The sequence below is a fragment of the Zonotrichia leucophrys genome, chromosome 1A, assembly GCF_028769735.1.
Source record: "Zonotrichia leucophrys gambelii isolate GWCS_2022_RI chromosome 1A, RI_Zleu_2.0, whole genome shotgun sequence".
Lineage (NCBI taxonomy): Eukaryota > Metazoa > Chordata > Aves > Passeriformes > Passerellidae > Zonotrichia > Zonotrichia leucophrys.
The window spans coordinates 27,476,502-27,498,013 of record NC_088170.1 but is presented as its reverse complement, the minus strand read 5'-3'; the positions used below and the strand labels follow the sequence as shown (position 1 = coordinate 27,498,013).

Below are 21,512 nucleotides of genomic sequence, written 5' to 3'. Positions count from 1 at the left end.
TTAAATCTGTATCTGAAATCAGTATTACTTTGATTTAGATGAATATCTCGTAGGGGAGCTGCAGATAATTCCTGTCCTTTTCTGAAGCAGACGGGATCATAAACATAATGAAGTACCATAAATAACAGACAACCACTGTGAACTGAATGGCACTGGTGAGCTGCATTATGCCCTTATCAAGGAATTACCTGGATTATGTATCTAAGGACTGTTTGGAGAGATTAAACGACAAACTGGTTTTGAAATCTTCCAATTCTGCAAATCACCTAAATGAAATTGAAACAAAACAAAAGCAATGGACTAACTTGGGAGTCTAGGTTTCCTGTAAGACCTAAGCTTCTAAATCTCATAGACATTTTAGGTGAAGTATGCTTATAAAGCCACCCAAGACCACCAAGTTCAGATTAAAGAAATAATTGCTTTGAATCCTTAATTCCAACATATCACCTTCCAGATGTCAGATTCATTAGCAACGCATTTCAATATAATTTAAATAATTACAATGCCATTTTAGAATATGCATAATAGCTTGCCAGAGGCCCTTGCTCACCAGAAGTAATAATTTCCACTTGTTGCAGTGACTTGATGAGCTCAGGCTAAATAGTTCCATTGTTTGAGCCAAGGTTTGCTCTAGTCACAGCCTGATGTTGAAATTAAGTTTAAGACCTGGGAGTTTATTACTCAGATGGGTGATATGGTTTTGCTACAGTAAGTCTAATGAATTTGATGATTAGTTTGTTGTCTTTTATTTTCTGTTTCCAAAGTAATTTATGCTTGGCTTTTGACTGCTAATGAAATCTATGAAAAATGCTGGTGATAAATGCTTTTATAAAGGTTTTTTTTTTTTTTTTTTAAGCAGCTGTAGTAACCATTAAGTATGACATAGATGCTGACTAGGAGGATTAAGGTTTAGCAGCTGAGGCCCTGTAAAAATGCTAGGAAAGGTAATGCTCTCAATATACTTCAATCTCTTTTGCTTTGGGTACTTTTGTAACAGGGTTTTCTCTATCTGCATAACATAAATGTACATAATAAAATAAAACCAAGCATGTTTTTAAGCCAAATTGACCACAATTATGGATTTAATAAATTTATGTAGAGTGGTAGAAGTTCAGATGATTACTGAGCCACAGTGACTGGTTCTTTTTACTGGGGCTAAAGCTAACATAAATGCTGAAACCTGAAACATTGTTGAGGTGCAAAGGTATAACAGATATTTACTGATATAGCAGCAGTAATACTTGAGATGTGGAGAGAAGCAGCCACAAGGAAGGCACAGTGCCCACCCCTGTGCTGTGAATGCTTGTCAGTGCTCCCTCTGCAGGAGCCAGGGCCCTGCTCCTTCTCTCTGCGAGGCAGGTAAACTTCACAGAGACATGAAGGATGGGTGCAAGAGAAAAACAGAACCCTTTCCAAATGTCTGCATTCTGCTTTTCCAGCACCCTATCAAAAATAGGAAAGAATAACTAAAATATATATCCCAAATTCAAAACAACAACAACAAAAAGGTATTTTTGCCTATTTCTGACAAATTGCTAAGATTTGTTTCCCCCATCTGTGTCAGTTAGCATTTTCACCTCTTGTTAATGTATAGGTTTCATCTCTTGAATGTATATGTAACACTAAGTTTGAATTCACATTTGATTGCTAACCTTTTCCACCTTCACTGTCATGCTAAATTTTCATTTTTATAATATGAAAAGACATCTTAGTATCTACAGAAAGTAACAAAACTAGGAAGAAATATTTGCCAATCAAGATAAAATCCTGTCACCTTCGTTTGCACTTAGAGAGTAGGTAATATTTAGTGTGAATAATAATAACAGAATCTCAGCTTGATTTCCAAAGTTCTTCCTGCATAATTTATTCAAAAGATAAATTCCCTAATGAAAGATACTGGATCTACTTTAAACCAACATTATTTCATCTATAATTACTACCCCAGGAATACCATACTAACTGCCACTTATCACTGTCAGTGACTTTTGAATTCCTGCTACAACTATGGTATCCCATTGGGTTTGTTTGTCTCCAAGAGAACATGATGTTTCAGGTTTGGCATGGCCCTAAAAACAGAGAACAAAACCTCTCTTGCCCTAGAAATTTAAATGTCCTCTACGTGGCTCAGAACATAGAGGAGATTAAGTCCATTCCTGTCCTCACAGTTATTTCCAACACAATGTACTGTATTTTCCATCTGAAGTTTGTTGCTCTTGAGTTCATTAGTGCTTCTCCTGCCCCTCTCTTTGGTTTCTTATAAGCTGAGTACCCATTATCTATCATATTTCTCACAAAGTCTGGAAAAGGATATAGATGCTCTGGCTGTCAGAGCTAACCTTCAGTCAAAAATCGCTTTGTCATTATGAGAATCTAATCTTTCATTAGGAAACCATTAGGAGTAAATGTGCTTATGAACATTAATTTGCAATTTGTTCATTATGAGTGTTAAGGAAACTATTAGTGGTGTGTCTTAATTGAGTGTCCATTGTGGACAAGAAACGGCCAGACTTTACTGAGTAATGACTGCAACAACACTTGTATGTCTTTCACTTTTTTTTCTGTTGCTGTGCAAAGGATGACTTCAGATGCAAGTAAAACAAAAACCAAAAAAAACCTAGTTATTGATAGAAGACTTAGTTTCCCCACACTATAGCAAGGTCTTCCAGTTATTCATCAAGAGTGGTAAATAAAACCTTCACAGTTGCTTTTAGTAAGTTCCCATTTCTGTTTATTTTGCATACAGCTATTACCTTGTGCTAAGATTATAAAAAACTAAGAGCAAAACACTTTTTTTCTTGTCAGTTACTAAATCAAATTGAGAAATTACATAATCTATGTGTTAGTGGCAGCTGTAAAAGTTTTCAGTCCTGAAAATAGCCTCATTCTCAATGGTGGGTAGCAACTGTTTCTTCTAAACAGAAGGCATAAAAACCAAAATTCTCCTGAAAAGACCTCACCTTATAAAGCATCTTGTTATTTAATTTTGTCTCAACTAATTGGCAATTTATGCAGTAATTTGTGTCCAAATTCCAGATGCAGCAGAGAACAGAAGCCTACAGGGAGCTGCAGCAGGTTGCTGCGACAGAGCGCAGGTGCGTCGCTCAGAGGTGGCACACACCCTGTCGCCCCCAGTGTGCACAGCCTCAGCCCATGCAAGGGCTGCCAGGGCTGCTGGCAGCTACTGAGCACGCTGGATGCATCAGCCTCACTGCCTGCCACACACACACAAGACTGGCATTTCAATTTCTGCTGTGCGCACAAATGCAGAGCACCTCTAACTCTGCACGTGCAAGCAATCACACCTGAGCCCTTCAAACGCAGAAACAATCTTCCTGGCACCTCAAACAGCAGTCAGCACGGCAACCTGTGGTGAGTTCCTCTATTACCTATTATCTGCAACAATGCAATGAAATGCTCACATTTTGTGAGATTAAACAGACAATAGGAATTGTAGTCAGATTTTTTTTCTCTGCCTGAATAGTCTGTATTTATCTCTAGGCAACAGGAGAGAAGGAAAGCACAGAGAGCTTGCACTGTCATCTGATCGTGTAACACTTCAGACCTTGTCTTGGAGTGGAATGCAGTGTCTTGTGATTTTTTTTTAAGCTAGAATTAGTTCTGATATACTCAGTCATGTCCTAACTTTCATGAAAACATAAAACCACATCTTTCAGACAGGGAGCTACAGCCCTTACCTTCTCAGCCAAGTGGACCTCCAACAGAAAACTAGTTGATTTTCTGCCTTTACAACCTGCAAAATCTTCAAGGAGATTTTCACACACATACCTGATAGTCCACCGACATCCATCTTCTTCAGGTTCTTTGCCTCCAGAATGACGACAGTCAGCTTGCCAGCAGTAGGCACATAACGGAGGGAGAAGCAGATATCACCCAGCTTCTCTTGCTGTGAAGGCAAACAAGACACAATGTTTTACTTTAATGATTTTTTTTACCTTTTGAAAAATGCAGTTTTGAAAGCCCCGCAAAAAATTAGCAGGATTACATCTCCGACTTGTACTGCTAAAGAAAACCTCCAAATGAACAATATTGAGAAAACTACCACAAATTGTCCAGATTCAATCCTTGATAACCTCAAGTCTGTAGCAGCAACTATCCTGTATACAACCAAATGACAAGATATGTGCTGGCCAGAAAGTAAGTGATACTTTTCACAATTTCACCCCTGAAAATAAGGGTCCCACAAATATTGTTTGCTCTTTAAACTAAGACAGGTTTTTAAAATTTTTTTCTTCAGGCTGCATTTCAGTGGAAATCTGTTAAGAAACATGCACACACAGCTACTAGGCTGTTTGCTGTGAAACAGTAATATGGATCTTTCTCGTCACACTTTGCCACAAAAGCAGAAAGTATAAAAAAATCCACAAAGTACAAAATATGCAGTATAAAAAAAGACTTGTCTCCTGTCTGCTGGAAGAGAAAAAAGCCAGGCAGATAGAGACCATGAAAGGACACAGTACATCCCTCCTCACATAAGGAATAGCTGCAAGGATTTGGTTTTGCCTTCCAGCCCAGCATGTGAGATCCTGCCAAATGCAGCCTTTTGCAATACATCGCTTAATATTTTCCTAACAGTCCTGGCAAAGAGGGAAAAGCTGAATGATGTTCAGAATTGCAGGAACTTTGTTTTAAAAGGATGAATAAGAGATAGGAACTTGCAGATGAGAGAGGGAGTATATTGCTTATAAATGATGAGTTGGATGATCCAAGCTGCTTTCCTCTGCTTCAAGGCCCATGGTATCTCTACAGCGGCTAACAAGGAAGTTTTTGTGACAAGAAGGATGAGCTTACACCAAGCAGACCAATAAAAAATTTCAGACAGCCACACTTCTCTTTCAAAGGCATTAGTTCTTATGGCATATGTCTACTTCCACAATTCATTCTGATAGTAGAGTATAAAGTACATTTTTATGACCATATCTTTTTGCTTCCAGTGTTTTGCTAGACACAACTGACAGCAACTTGCTCACATGCTCATGGATGCAGTGGATATTTCCTACAGAATAGACGGTCCATGTGCAAAGGACTTAACCTATAATGTGACAGATTCTCAACTGATTATTTCAAGTTGGGACTGAAATCCAGGTATAGTACTAGACAATTCCCTGCCAGACATCATCTCAGCAACCACCAGTGGTCAGGAAACATAAAGAACAAGCATAGTTACACGTAGTTAAGAAATGCTTGGACAGAACAAACAAATAGCTCGTGATGTTATATCTGTACTGGATAAAAATAATGCTGTCAGGATGCACTTGTGCCAGTATCTTGAAAACTCATGGTGTCCTCCTCACCTCAGAAGGATGTGGTAGAATTGGGACAGATTCCAAGAAAAGCAGCAGGAATAAGCAAGGATATGACACAGTTTCTGGGGAAAGAACATCTAAGCAGATTAGGACTCTTCAGGTTGCAAAGTGAGTAGTTGGGGAAGAGACCTCTATCTGACCCAGAAGGGCTAGAATGACATTATCACATTATCACCTTGTTCAAAAGGACTGACAAAAATGTAAAAAAAAATTACTTATATCTAGAACAACCCTAGATGTCTTTCAAAACATGGACTGCATTGGCATGAAAGAATTTACTATTCCTGCCTGACTGCATATCCTGTCCTAAATCCCAGCACAGATTCAGATAATGAAAACACAGATTTCAGCCATGCAACCTGCATAGCTCATGCCTGGCTTTAGCTGAGCTTTGAATGGCACAGTGACAGCAAAACATGCTCCTGTTCACCTGACATTTGGTTTTTCAAGTCCATATTGGATAGGGTAACAGTGAAGTTGATCTATCACTTGCAGGTTGTTCAGAACAAAAGAAATCAATTGCTTATTGATTTGTGTTATCATGATCACAGGACACCCAGCCACCTGGTGTTCTTCACAGTCACTGCTCTATTACATTGTAGAGTTGGCTTAAATTTGCCTGTGGATTCATGGGGCTCTCCAAAGACTGAAATGAGGTATATATGAAAGCTTATTTTAGTCCCTCCACCTTAGAGATCTCTGTACCTATGTATCACCCAATATTCAAGGGCTCTGCCTCACTTCCAGATTCATTAGGCAGAGCTTTAGTTGTAGCAGCATAGGAACTTTTGTCCCCTTTTAAATCAATACCATGCTTCTAATTGTTCCTTTCAGTGGATATTTGTAAGGGCTTTTTTAGCTTTTGTTCGTTCCAATTTCTATTTTTTTTTTATTTGTTTGGTGGCTTTTTTTTTTTAAATCTTATGTTGAGACAGGAGTGTGTTTAGAAAGCATAAAATAGTGTTAGGATTGTTGCTTCTGATCTGAGTGCATCAGCAGTAGCTGAAGGAAGTACTGTACGCTCAACAGCTATTGCCACGGAGACATCACCTCTCACCAGCATTTCTGTCTGCAATCATGTTATGCTTCTGTGCAAATACTGTAATTGTCTATACAGAAGAGTAATTTTAAGAGGGCATTTAATGTTTTTTTTAGCCTCTTTTAATGTAATTTTAGCTGCAGGAAACACAAAGAAGGCAGCATCACGCAGCCAGTTTTCCATAGATCACCAGGAAGCCATGGGAAATGGCAGCAGATGATGGGCTAATTCCAGTGAATAACCTGAAGTAAAAATGCCTCCAGAATCAGGTTTAGCACTTCTTTTGTTGGTATGAAAATCTTTATCAACTGCATTTCTACAACTTCTCGTACTTGTAACCTTTTCTCTTTGCATGACTGCAATACTTTTTTTTCCCCTTAAAAACTCAAGAATTATTTGTCAGGCAAAGCACTGGAAGTGGCATCACTGCAATGAAGCTAAAAAACCCAATTACTAGAGGTGTGGTTTGCAGGAGATAATTACAAACTCCTGCAGGGCTACACGGTACAGATGAGTGCTGCTGGTATGGTGATTAGCCCATGGAGATGCCTTATTGTTATTATTAATTTCTTTCAGCACTGTGTATAAATAATTTATGTTAGTAAATTACTTTGATCTCTGATGGAAACTCTAAGTTAGTGTTAGAAACTTCCAGCTGGGAGTTTCATAGTCATTAACCTATCCATGTATAATGCTTATACACCAATCAAAAGATTCTCTCCATCGAAGCAACTTCATAACTTCATTACTTTTAAAGAGGATGCAATGGAGCAGAACATAAATGACAGAGACAATGCTGATAACACTTCTTCAACTTAGGAAAGGCTATTTTTAGTCCTGTTGAGAACCTGGACTTTTTAGAAATGACTCTTAAGTGGCTCCTGCCTGTTTTGTCCTTCTCCTACTCGAGGCAATCATGTTTGCCTCAACAGGACACTTTCCTAATGAGCTACAGAGAAAAATGCTTTTTGTGCAGATTTCTCTCATTTGTATTGCAGAATCTCTAACAGACATATCTATGTCATTAATGTAAACATTCTCTACATTTTTGTGGAAGATAGTATGAGAGAGTTGATGCTTGCAGTTCTCTTAGTAAAACAATACCAAAATAAGAAGCCACAGCACCATATGCTTCCCCCTAATTGGATGTAAGACTCAAAAACAATCAGTATAGGAAGACTATAAACACAGTGGGGTTGGTTTCCAACTTTGGTACCTGGTTTTGATTGTGAATATTTGCGCAAGCCTGAGAGAAACACAATATGATGTGATTTATGGGCAAAGACCCCAAATAATACCATCTTATCCTAATCAATATTTACAATGGAAGCTTGTAGTGTTCACTGTTTAGTTTTCATAGCTACCAAAATGTTTTAAAACTCTGTGGAGAAAACAGGGACAGCATAACTGTGGGTTATGAGCTAAATTTGTGTTTTCCAAATTCAGGAAATTCAGGTAAACTGTAATGACAGAATCTCTAATCCCAATTCCCACACTGATGGACTTCATACAATTTTTAAGCCACCACATGCTGTCTGCAAATGGAGATCTTGAATCCATCAAATTCCTTTTCTTGGCATGTAAGGCATGATTACACTAAGCCTCAAAAGGTGCCACAACAATACCAGTGACAGAACCACATGGTTGCAGAAATTGATGACATAGACTGGTCCCAACTTCAATTAAGCCAAAGTAGCAAGTGGGTAGAATTAGCAACCTGTATACATAGCTGGGATTTAGAATTATGAAAGCATTGTCCCTCCACCCATAGAGCAAACAGGGATCACACTGGGGAAGCGCAAGCAAGAAAAAAAATGGGTGCCCAGCAAACCAGTAAACATGAAATTTTATTGCTACCACAGTTGTCTGACATTACTAGTTTCAAAGACATTGCATTTTTGATAAATACATGGTTAAGGAACAAAGCAGAGCATTTCAAACCTCCAATAGGTATAATCAGGAAAGAAAGAATCTTTTCCTCTTATATTTGCAAATCAGGGTTGAGATGACCCCACAATATGAAGATGATTCTGCCACAATTAGGCAAAGGAGTGGGAAGTGAGCAAGAAACTCCTAGTCCTCAGTTTGTAGAAGCAGGCTAGAAATAGATGGTGCAGCAGGGAAAGATAAGGAAGGGGAAGAAAAGCTGGAGCTAACATGTCAGCCCTTATGGCACGTTGGAGACTATCACATGAATGTGTATGCACACCAAGTACCACTGTACCCCAAATCTGTGCACTACTTTTGGGATGAAATAACAAAAGCAGAGAGGGGAGGCAGAGCTCTCCCAACTCCTTCAGACAAAAGGCTTATTGCAGAAGTACCTGTTTCAGACTTGCAAAATGTTATCTATACATCCAGTCAATATAAACCTAAGGGCTTTAACAGCTATACATTAATCTGACAAGTAGAGTAATTCCTTTGCTGTCTGAAAATATTTCATGCCCATGAACACAGAAGCCAAGCTGGAAGTAAATAAGTGCTAAAAGCCTCTGGAGAGAGGCCAGCACCATCTTCATGATTGCCACTACTGCAATTTTAAAGAAACTATTTTAAAAACAATAAAATATGAACACACAAGTTGTTCAGAATAAGGAATCACACTGCACGATTCCTTATTCTGTCATCAGTTGTGTTTTGTCTTACAAAATGGAAGTACAGAACGTCTGATCAAAAGTCTCTCCTGTTTGCTTTTACTAACTTTTTGTTTTAGAAGAGTCTTCATAGATTACACTCTCTTCACATGTGCACACTTGGCCCCAAAAGGAAGCCCCTGATAATATAAGTGCAGTTACAAGACACCTAACACATAAATCAATCAGGAAAGTGAAATAGGTTATAGCATGAGACCTCGGAAGAAACTGAATTCTCAATGCAAAGATCCATAGGGCTCACTTTGGACTCTGTAGAAAAGGGACTGACAGTGACAACAGGCTAAAGAAGATATGAAAAGGAGGAGACTGATATTAGGCAAAGAGAAAACAGAAATAGAAGTAAAGGTCCATGAGGCAATTTTAAAAGGGAGAAGTTCTAGGGCAGACAGTAAAGGTTCATGAGGCAATTTTAAAAGGGAGAAGTTCTAGGGCAGACAGAATACTCTTTCAAATGAAGTGAATTCATTAAAGGTACTGGAAGGTGGTATCTGTAGGCATACAGTCTGTGCCTACATGCTATAAAGTATAAGTGAGACAGAGTCAGAAGAAAGGGTTTAATTGCATATTGCTTTTGACTGATTTCCCTACCACAGTCCTACTCTGACTCTGTGATACAACCTTTTTTTTGCCAGCACTATTTTTTACCTTTGCTTAAAATGAACAGACCTATCAGGATCTTTCTCTAGAAAAAAAAAAAAATCTACTTATTTCTTCCTCTTTCCCCCAGCCCCCTCTGAACAGCACTACTTGAAACAGAAATTCGTGACACATCTCTGTCCTCTTACTGCAATAGATATAAAAAAAGCAGTAGATTGCATTTCTTTTAACTGCCATAACTATATAATATTCCCCAACATAATGGTAAATTGGACTTAAAAGCAATTTGGGCAATAAATTTGAATGAACCAATGTTATTAAAAAATTAACAAACTAGGTTTCGTCAGTTTCCTCCTTTTAGTCCACTTATTACATTTTTTAACTATTTAGAAAGAGTACTTACACTACTGCTTTCTAAAAAGCAGAGAAAATGGAAGGAGAAAACACTGTTATTATTGGTAGAAAAATGACACTTCACAGTCATCAGTTTAAAAGTATCACAATCAGGTGCCTCTTGCAAAATGAGAAGTGCTGTGGTCGAAGGCAGCTGAAATCAAAGACTAGCCAAACTCTACTCTTTGATTTCTAGACAAGAGACCGTGCTGTCAAACATTCCAAGTTCTTAATGAAACAAGAAGAAAATGAATTTGTTAAATAAATGAGCAAAGAAGGAATGAATGAAAAGAATCATATATGGCTGAACATCGTGGCCTGGTTTTCCATAACTCTTTGCCTACCCACAAATGCTTGCAGCTGGCTGCTCTGCTTTAATGATTGCATGTCCCTCTGTTTTGCCACTTGGCTTCTCCTCAGCTCCTGCCTGATCATATTTCTAAATGTCACTCACGTCTATGCAGGCCAGTGCACAAAACAAAATTAATTTAACTGAATGGCACACTAATATTACTACTTTTGACAGCATGGAAAACTTATTAACTACAGTATGTCACAAGGCTAGTCTTCTAGTGAGTAGTTTAAGTACAACATTGAAAGGAAATGTAATACATTTGAAAGATTTTTTTTCTTGGCTTATCAGACATTGTGAGAAGTCAAATCACAAGGCTTTTCTCTAATTATTAGAATATTACATATGCACTGTAATCACTCTACAGAAAGTCATTGTCCTCCTGTGATAGGGTAATAGGAAGCCACACTACAGTTCCCTTGCTTGATTTGAAATTTGCTGTAGTAAGAGCATCTTAATGTTCAGTTAATGTAGTGTCTGTTACCAAGTGTGTCTTTAGTTTCCAAAGGTGATTGAATTAAAAGCTTTAGACTATGAACTGGAATTACAGAATACATCCAAAAGTACATAGAATCAGTAGATAGTAAAGAATTGCAATTAAGAATCAAAGTAATTAGTAATTTCTTCCTTTTAAGATGTATGACTGCATGCAGTACTGTACAAAAAACCTGGCATGAGCACAGTCCTTCCTAGAACAACCATACATTATTTACTCCAAAACAGACACAAGCTGATTTGAACAAACCAGTAAAAGTGGGAATGATTGGTATGATGGAATGACTAATCATCCGTGATGCTGGTAACTACTGCTGAAATTCATCAGCACCAGGCAAAATCAGTGCTGCCATTACTGAAGCCATACAGCATTACATTTCTATTTGTTCAGCAAAAGCCATAAAGAGAAATTCAATAGAATTCATGGATTACCCCTCACAGGCAGCCATCTTCTTCCCTTTCCTGAAACTTCAACAAAGTTCTAAGACAATAAGACCTACTACTAAGCCATTAAATAAATGTTGACTCATGCCCTTTCTCTCCTCTCTTGCTAGCTGCAGAGCCAGTTCAGCTTTCATGTTCCTCCCCAATATCCCCTAGCACTACCTCCAGTTCCCTTCACATGACCCCCATCACAAACCCCACACCACAGAGCAGCCTCCTCCAAAATCTTCTAAGTTGGCAACTGGGAAAGAGGCAACACATACTGGCATTGTTTTAAAACAAGAAGCTTGCTGGCTAGCTAGGGGCAGGCCAAAGAGAACACAAGGTGACCCACCACATGCTCAAGGGCTTCTCCGAACAGGGCAAGAATCTGAGGATCCATCTTTGTTAAGACACTGCATTCCTTTACACTTACAGAAATTTTCTCACCTTGCTCTCCAACTTCCAGGGCAGCATGCAACACAGTTTTGTACCAAAACCAGTTTGTGCCTTTATTTTCACACAAAGATAACTTAGCCACACCGAAAAACAAGGATTCCCACTGCACTGCAGCAGGGACTTTAAAAGGGCTGCACACTGAGGACTGGCACAGCAAGATGAAAAGGAACTGGATTTTCTAATAGGAAAACCACAGACAGCTGATCTAAGTTGACAGCTGATAGGTCAAGACTTATAGCAAGACAGTTCTCCACCTGTAATTTATCAAGGTGAAGATTTTCTTTCATGTAGAATTTCACCCCAACCAATATAATATTTTTTTTCCCCGTTCATTGCTTTTATGCTACAAGCACACTTTCATTTAGAAAGTTTTCTCACATTGTTCTATTTTTACTGATTTTTGTACTAAAGATTTTTCCAGAGCATTGGAATTGCCTAAACATGAGGTAGGGTAAAGCACATGCAGCTGGAAAAGTGGCAAGCTGTAAAGCTCAGAAAAGCTCCTGTTCTAGTGCTCCCTAGTTTGTGGGAAGTCAGAAATATGTAAAATACTCTCTCAGATAATGTCAGTATTTTTGTCTTTGGTTCCACTTGAAATGAAGAAGCTAATACATATCTCCCATAATGCCTTGCATTACATTTCTTGAGTTCAGCATATTAAATATTTGTGTTCAGTTCAAGAATGAGGTCCTTCAAACCAGTGCTACATTTTCAAATCTACTGACTTACCCTTACCAGGCTTATATCCACTTCTTAAACTAAACACTCAAACATTTATTTTTATGAAAGTACTGAAAGATATTAAAGTGTTAGATAAATACATAGTGGCAAGTTCCTCTTTTGTAACTCTACTTCTCCTCACTATTTCACTTTGAAAAAGTCTCTTAACACATCCTTTAAGAAGACAAGGCAGCTCATCAAAGGTCATCACAGTAATCAGAACCACACACTCAACTGTATTAATCTCTTCAGTAAAGAGTTCATTGCAGTTAGCTAAAAATCTGGGACAGAAGACTGCACTTATCATAAGATCTCTGGCTTAATGATGTTCCTTTTTAATAAATCTTAGACCACAAGGGAAATAAGGCTGAAAAAGTTCTGTTTTACTTGTCTTACTCAAAAAAGGCCAAATACGATAAAGGTGGTATCTATCAGTCATTTGTCTTTAATCAAACACAGATGAAACAAAAGAAGAATTTATAAAAGTTGTAATAATGTTGATTTAAAGGATATAAAATATTATGAATGGGTAGTCACATTGTTTTATGGAAAAAAAAAAAAAGGTCTTTTCAACTAAAACCAGATTCCTTCTTTGGTAAGATTGGAAATTTGCGTGATGAAGGCATGCACATTTTTTTTTCTTTTTTCCATTCAAGGTCTGCTGCTGTTTTTTGTAAGTGGGGAAGATTTTGTTTTACAAAGGAGGCAGGTGATATAACAGTAAATAGTAATGCAACAGATCGGTCAAAAAGAAAGTGCTTAATCAATTTTCTACAACCAGTTACAAAGAGGACATTTTCATACAGCCAAAAGCAAATTTTCTACAGTCTAAGACAGAGAACTCCAGACTTTTTTAAGTACCTTCTCAATCAGGAAAGGTATCTTCCAATGCAATACCTCCTGCTGAGGATTCAGGGTCATAAGCTACAGATCATGAACTGCTAGTGCAATGCTGTGCAAAACAATCAATAGTAGACATGATCAGAAGAGGCTGTGACTTGGTCTGCCTGCCAAAGAAATAAAGGATCTGGCACACAGCTCTTATGTACATAAATTTTTTTTAGATGCTGAAAACGACAAAGAAGGTAAAAAGTCATGACTTATTGGAAAAATGGAAAGCTGATTTTGAAAAAACATGTAGGAATAATTTCTGCAGCTTTTTGAAAAGAGGATGGGACATGATTACTGTGAGTAAGTAATGTAGAGAAGAGCAAGCATCATGTATTAAATTGCTTGAATCTACTGAAGAAGGGCATAACATGAATCAGCAACAGAGTAGAATCCAGTAACATTCAAGTAAAAAAATAAAGTACACATTTTAAAGAGAGATAGAGTATTGCCAAAACTATAAAAAGATGTGTTATTTTCTTCACCTACTTCTGTCTTAAAATCTGAAACTTTCAAACTCTGGTTTTAAAGGCCCTCTAAGAGTTTTCCAGTGGAGGTACAAAGCTGCCTATAACAAACATTGCTGAGGGCTGAAAATCATCAAGTTTCTAGCTCCTTGTTCCAAAACCAAGCAAGGTCTAACTTTCAAGCTTGTAAGGGGGTTTCCTTGTGCCACTTTCCTCCCAAGTTGGCACTGGGAGAACACTACTAGCTCCAGGATGCTGCCTGTTTCCTAGACTGAGTTCAATTACAGGACATTCTTTGAAATGTTCCTTGAAGGCCTAGGAGTCCTCCAGATTTAGGGCAAATACCACCTAATTTAGAGAAATGTCTAAAGCAATTGAAAGGAACTAGCACTATTTCTAAAGAAAACAAAGGTTTTTTGAAATAGGAGGCTTTTTGCAGAAAGAAAATGTTTTCTATTATAAATGACCCACGTGTCATAGAAAACTTGTCTGCTCTAAAAAAAATCACAGAAAAATTAATGTTTGTCCTGATAATTAATGTGCAAATCTGAGTGAGTAAAACCACTTTTAGCATAATTTACTTCTAAATCTGGGCTGGGCATTAACTGACAGGAGATGTCAGCTGCAGACCTCAGGGCACTCCCACAGAAACGAACTGCTGCAAGTTCCGAAGCTGAGGCTCCACTCATTAACAAGAGGTCCTCCTGTTAATTTTCACAGTTATTGAAGAAGATATGGAAGAACAGAGGTAAAATAACTGGATTCCAGACAACCAGAAATAATTTAAGTAGCACCTAATATGAAGCATATGATGGGAAGCTCAGGTGCTGTCTGTCCCTTGCCAGCCACAGCACTGAGAAGCTGCAGTGCCATGTTCTTTACCAGTGGCATCAAAAGCAAGCTGTAAACCCCACATAAGGGGAATTGTACAGGGAATGACTTGAGTCAGAATTTTATGGCAAGCTCTTTGGCTAAGAAGAAGACATTTGAACTCAAGGTCAGCCACAAGAGGAGAAAGGCAAAGACAAGGGTTCTCAAATGCTGCTGCCTTTATCAGTGTCAGTGGATGCTGCAGTACCTCCCAATTCCATTCTGTTGTGGGCAAACATATGTGGCTGACCAAGCAGCAATAACACTACTTTCAACTCTCTCACTGCTAGTTAGGAAGCCTCTATCTCTGACATGATTTCTGTAATTGTGATTGCAGACATAATTGACAAGGAAAAGATCTTGACCTCCATGTCACTGGATTCAGTTTCAGATACATGTTTACTCAAGCTTTAGGCCAGCAAGAAGCACATGGAGAACATATCTGGATCCAAAACGATATTGGAAATAGATTTCATCTGTGCACCAATGATGGTAGCTCAAAGTGATTTGTGTTCTGCTTTAATGACACAGCAGTAGTAATTCTGTTGTAGTGATCATACTTTAGCCCTCTACAGAAAAAAATCATACTCTGAAAAGGGACAAAACAACTACAGTAGCCCTCCATCCCTCTAGTGAGTAAGCCAGCCAGGCAACCCCTAATGCTTCTCTAGTTATGATGGTGACAAGCACAAAGTAAGCTGCAGAAGGCCACAGAAAAGGCAGAGGAGCAAAGTGCAGGTGCACAAAATTTACCCTACTGTGTTACCTGTAACACAGTAACAACACATTGGTCACTGTGAGGGATTTCTTTGGCCTTTGGTAGAAGGCTGACTTATATGATACAACAGAACAGGAAACTGTAGGACTGAATTCTCTCTGTCTGTTTTCCATTTAGCCTAGAAATAAGACTTGGTATACTTCCTAAATTCATGTACTCTACCTCTTGAAACATTAGCATAAACTAAATAAAAGTCTAATACCTCTGAACTGAACATATATTCCAGATTCTAACTGTGATTAAATTATTTTGTGCTAATTCCTGCCACAAGTACAATGTAAAGTGCTTCAGATACCAGTTTAAGCTCATTGTTAAACTAAAATGAAACGCAACAAGCTCTGAAAAGAGGTTAAGTGGTTACTATGGTAATCTCTGACATAGTTTAAATCAGTGTTTAAAAGGTGATAGAGGAAAAAAAAAATAAAGAAAATGGCTAATCCCTTTCTTTTTGGTCCAGTATTCCTAAACCTTTGTCTCCCCTTTTCAAAAATACATCCTTCTCTGATGCTTCTGGAAACCAAAATCTTCTAGCTCTACATGGAGTGAGCACAACAAAGCAAAGAGATTGAAGCAGCATACATCCCCTCCTCAACCTTCTAGTGAAAATGCTGTTGTCATCTTTGTGAGACCTGCTCTTCTTTTGTGACTGCAAAAATGCTGCTCTCTGTTCTGAAGGTCCTTCTAATGACACTGTATTTTTATACAGCTGTTTTATAGCTTCTCTTAGCTCCTGATCCTGGCTTGTACAGCAATCAGATAATGATTTTTGTCACTGTTGGTTTGGAAACGTAGGGGAGAAAGGGAAATAAGGTATTGGCCTGGACTACCACGAAGCTTCTGCCTGGAATCCCAGTGAGGCCATTTCTGTCCCTGGATTATGCATTCACTGATGCTGGTAGTAAGAAAAATAAGTAAGTACATAAAAGTCCAGTTGGAGAACAATGCTGAACAATTCCAGATATAGCACGATTTGTGGCCCTTTCACACTCATCAGATGGTCCCACAGACCCATTTGCAGTCTCTCCCAGATTACAGAGCTTTATACTTGGGGGTACTCCAGAATTAAATCTGTATTTTCTAGAATTCCTTCTGCAGTTTCCATCCAAAATATCTCCTCATACTCTAGCTTCAGATGAGTTTGATCCCTTTCAGCAGCTTTCTCAAAACTCTATAAAAACACAATTTCAGAACACTGCTTTCCAAGTGCCACTGAATGTGGCTGTGTCTTTGAACTTTAAAATATCTTCTGCTTGAGCAATAAAATCCCACACAGTAATATTAATATGTGGAGGCTGGGAATTTCCCACTATTCCTTCCTTTGGCCTTGTAATTTTCTGCAAGGTTCTTAGCAATATACTTTGTCTGAAACAAACATTATTATTTTTTTGTGTATTATGGGTCATTAGATGCTTAGCACCAAGTGTAGGATCTACTATTTCAGCACAGTTTAACCTCAGAATGCCCTCCCGCACATGGAAGGAAACTGGTAATAAAAATGGTTTTGGCAAATAAGCAATACATGTTTTTCTGATCTCAAAACTGTCCAGGAACAGAAAGGCCCCAGAAGAGCCTGGATTTAACACTATCACTCAGCTTCTTCCTCTTATACTGTCTTCTGTATTTGAATTCAGTATCTGTAAAGCCAGACAGTTTGAGATGAATCGAGAAAAGGTTCCTTTTGATTTCAAGTAAGCCAATTACATTATTTTTATTGTAACACAAGGAAGTGACCTCCCAAGGCATCTCTTCCAGAGAGGCAGTTAAAAAGAGAATTCTCAACAAAGGTATATAGTGGGATTGCCAGCACTTTGAGTATGAAAGGTGAGAAAAGAAATGCATAATTCTAATGAACTGAAAACAGTACCCTTACAGCTCCACTTGAATCATATTGTTTTAAAGTCACTTTAGCATCTTCAATTTCAAGATGAAAAACAACTGATTAACTGCTGAAGAATTTTAAAGCAGGCTTGCTTATTCTCAACCTTCCACACCTCTGTTTTGTTCCCTGTCTCAGTAGGAAATTCAGTTCCTTGGCAGGACAGATGCTGCACTTACAATGTTGAACAGGCATTCAACAATCTCTGTTTACTGCATAAACTCTTCACAAAATCTGAAAACTAAAACCTTTTTTAGATTTAACATTTTAAAGTTTTGGGAATAAGAAGAAGTGAACTTGAGAAGATGTAAACACCATGAAGAAAACATAGTGTTCCAATATAACATGCAGCTAAATAAAGGAAATCTCACATTTTAAAATCTGTCTGACACTCTGACAGCATCTCCATAGGGATAATGATACTTTCCTTCGCAAAGCACTGTGCTATCTGAAAAGCTGTAAAAGAACTAAGTGTTATTACCAGTGATGGGAAAGGCCTATTAGATCATCTGTCCATTGCTCATGTAACTATAACAGAAAATAACAGTGATTTGCTGCTGTAATTTGACAGTGACTTTTGAAAAAATGTCCTTTCCTCTTATATCTTTGCAAGTTTCAGTTCCAGAGTCAATGAGCTGGGAGGCTCAGTAACTTTGTCACAGTCTCTAACTTCTGTGAAGTACACCAAGGTACTAAATACAAACGTTTCAGCCCCACTTTTCCACCTCCTTTCTTCACTTTTTACTTTTGGATAAGACAGGAAAGAACAATCCTCATGAACAGCACAGTCAAGGTTCACAGACCTGCTCTTTCCACCTGAAGAAGGCCTCCCTCTCAGCCCTTTCCAAGGCAGCACCATGCATCTCTCCTGCTGTGGTTGTGCATCCCATAGGAGTGTGGTGTTTTCCAGCAGATCTCTCACTCAGAAGCCTTGTATAAAATATACCCATCATCACCCACTGTGGTATGAGCATGCATCCATCATGTAACCTAACCATGGTGGATGCCTGATCAGATAATGCAGAGAGTCTCATGTCATGGCTCTGTAGAAGTTGTGAAAGATCTGCAGAACTCTTGGTGGTGGATACTGTCAGGTCAACAAAGATCCTTCTCCTTATAAGTCTCTGCATCTCCACTGCTTTCAAGGGAAAGAATTGTTTCTGCTCTTCCTTATATTCCCTAAAATTTCTTGGCATGTTTGCTACAACGAGCTTTCAATTTAAGTGCCAATATAACAAAATGTCTGGAGGGAAATCAGCTGAAGTATTCAGAAGATGACTCTCAGTATGATTCACACCGCTGTGAGCAAAGAAGAGGTCTGTCTGGCCTTCTGTACTGGAGTGATAACAGATATTGGATGCAGTGTGTACTCAGATAAAGTTAATAGCAATGACATCTGGTAGATGACAGAGAGGAGCAAACTCCTGTGATCTGCTTTTTAACACTCGGTGCCCAAACCATTATATGTCAGACTTGGTATAAGTGAATAACCTTCCAGCATCTACCACTCCTCCCTCCCACACTCAGTCAAATGAGACTGAAGGACTACTAGACACAGGGACAGCAGATCTAAAAGCAGCCAAGGAAAAAGGATTCAAGGTATGCAGCTCATTAGTAGCAGCCTCCTCAATATTTAGCAGTCATTGCACATTCCCAAAGCCCTCTCACAGTCATAACAAATGCTCACACAAAGGCTTGTACCTTCAAAGTACTTCACCGACATAAATATATTAATAAGACCTTTCCCAGAAGAGAATGCAGTGTCAGAGAGATGCCATTCAAGTGACTGGGCTGTGAGAGATAGAGCTTACATTATTTCATTAAACCTTCACCCTCCGTCTTCAATTTTAAGCCCATTTTAAAAAAAGGACAGAATGTACAGTGGAGCTTTATGAGCAAAAAGAAGAGTAACTGCTTGCAAAATTGTTTTGTCTCCTATGATTGAAGTGGTAATTAAGTTGCAATTCTGTGATGTGCATCAACTGAATTTGACATAAACTAAAACTGAGATGTTTATATTCACTTTGACTGATGCCACCTAGATAGTTCTTTTCAAGTGACTAGTGACAACTGCCACTGGTTCACTTTGGTATACATCTTGTCTAGAGGTCATAATTAAAACATTAAGGATACTTTGGCAACTTATACTTAATTTCAAACTTATACTTAATTTCATATTTAGAATTATAGTTAGCACTAGATTGCTGAGAACTGACAAACTTGCCTAAGTGTCATAAGGGCAAGAAAGGAAATAAAGTCTGTCATTCTTCAAATATTGCAAATCTCCTGCAGATGTGCTTTTCAAGGGCAAACTCATTCCACAATTATATGTATAATAGTCAGTAAAAGATATTTTGTTAGCAATAGAATTACATTTGTCATAAATTTTTGGATTAAATACAGTTGCTCAGGTTTTAATTTGTTATTTTAGTAAGCCAGACCACCATATCATATTCATGATCACTACCAAGAGTCAAAGCTGTGTCTATGATATAGGTAAATCATGTTAGCCTTCATATACTCAGTGCTGTTTTTGCTAATTCTGAAACCAGGGTACTTCTTGGCTCCAGCTGCATCTGCCATGAATTCTGCAACATCTGCTGGGGCAGGTGACAATCCCTGTATGCAGATATGGTCTCACTCATCCCCACTTATCACCACTTAAAATACAAAAGAATTTGCTTGGAATCTTTTCTGTGGTGCAGGGACTAGAACATCAAAGATGGTAAGGTACTTGAATCAAATATGTAATATGCATGATATTTCATGTGAAACACAGATCTCAAACTTCTGACAGATGCACCTCTCCTGGTCTTGGTAGAGATTTCTCTTCCAAATTGGGCTAAGCAATTATTTGAATCTGTCTCATCATATATATGACAGAAGTAGAGGTTCCATAATAGGGTAGAATTAAGTTTGGATTAAATAAACTTGTCTAATGAGATGTTTTTTAGATGTCACTTTTTAGGTGTACAGTGAGCTTATGAGCTCTTACAAACTAGCTACACATAGTATATAGAAAATTAAGATTAAAATGTCCCCATATACCCCAAGTTGTGATATTTATACCCGAAGTTGTGATATTTTTCCATATTGACTGGATACCTTGCATGCTTGAGCATTGAGATGCAAAAATAAAACGTGAGACCTCCTGTAGTACGAAAAAAAATTTGAGGAGTTGGTCTAAGCATAGTTTTTCATGATGCTTTCACATCCTATATATTGCCTAGTTTCTTATAAATAAAATGGCCATGCTTTGGTGGCAACTTCAAAAAGGTTCCATTGAAAAAGTATAAAAATAACAGCGGTTCTTCTGCATAAACACTACCTGAAATTTGAAGAAAGATGAGGGAAACCTAGATTTCATCACTACAGTAAACTATTCAGAGATCTTGCAATACTCTTCCAATATCCAAATACTTCCAGAATTATTTATTTTAATTATCTCCTTCTGTTTTAATAAATAGTATTTTCTACCTCAGAATGCATTTCTGGATGTAGCTCACACACTCAATATCCATTTCAAGCAAGGTTTTAATCATATTATATTAGCAGGGTATGAATTCTATGAAAGCAACCAAGTGACTATATGAGGTCTTACTGTGGATCTTAGCTAGAACACTTAAGAAGCAACTTTCTATGCAATAAGGCAGATGAAACCCCACACTAATCTGTAGCATGTTATCTGTAAGCTGCATATAGGGATATCATTGTTTATGTTCTAAAAGCCTAATGTTATACTACAAAGGCAAAGTGACAATGCCTTTTTGCATAGTTTGGCTTATTTTATGTGTTTTGAAACAGAAAAGCATGAAACACTTTGAAAGCACAGACAGCAGCGTAATAAAAAACCAGTTTGCTGCTTAATAAAATTTGGAAGGATTAATACACCCCAATTTCACATTTTCAGCTTCTTCGTATGCTGGATGCTTAAAACAACAGGGCCCTTGAACTGAAAACTTTCTTTTTCTCTTTTTTAATTTTCATATTTAAGAGTGGAAGAAAAATGCCCCATATACCAGGGCACTGATGTCGCCTGCAGAAAGAGTGCCCTGCAAATACTGCTGCAAATACTGCCACTATGAAACAATGCCATGCAGAACACTCTTAATGTAGTAGTGGCTTTCAAATCAATAAGCAGTTGAAAAAAGCCATCTGAAAATACAGTCTTTAAAAC

The 21,512-nt window shown here is 38.0% G+C and overlaps 1 protein-coding gene and 1 long non-coding RNA gene across 4 annotated transcripts in view; one reads left to right on the top strand and one right to left on the bottom strand.

The window, feature by feature from the left end:
* SYT1 (synaptotagmin 1) overlaps nucleotides 1-21,512 on the bottom strand; it is a 334,811-nt gene that overhangs the window by 47,075 nt on the left and 266,224 nt on the right. For all 3 annotated transcript variants that reach the window (XM_064701988.1, XM_064701987.1, XM_064701989.1), the window contains one exon: nucleotides 3,787-3,904. In XM_064701988.1, coding sequence (XP_064558058.1) covers nucleotides 3,787-3,904 — 118 coding nt within the window. The remainder of the gene's footprint in view (nucleotides 1-3,786; nucleotides 3,905-21,512) is intronic.
* LOC135442315 (uncharacterized) overlaps nucleotides 1-21,512 on the top strand; it is a 114,215-nt gene that overhangs the window by 62,364 nt on the left and 30,339 nt on the right. The window lies entirely within an intron of this gene.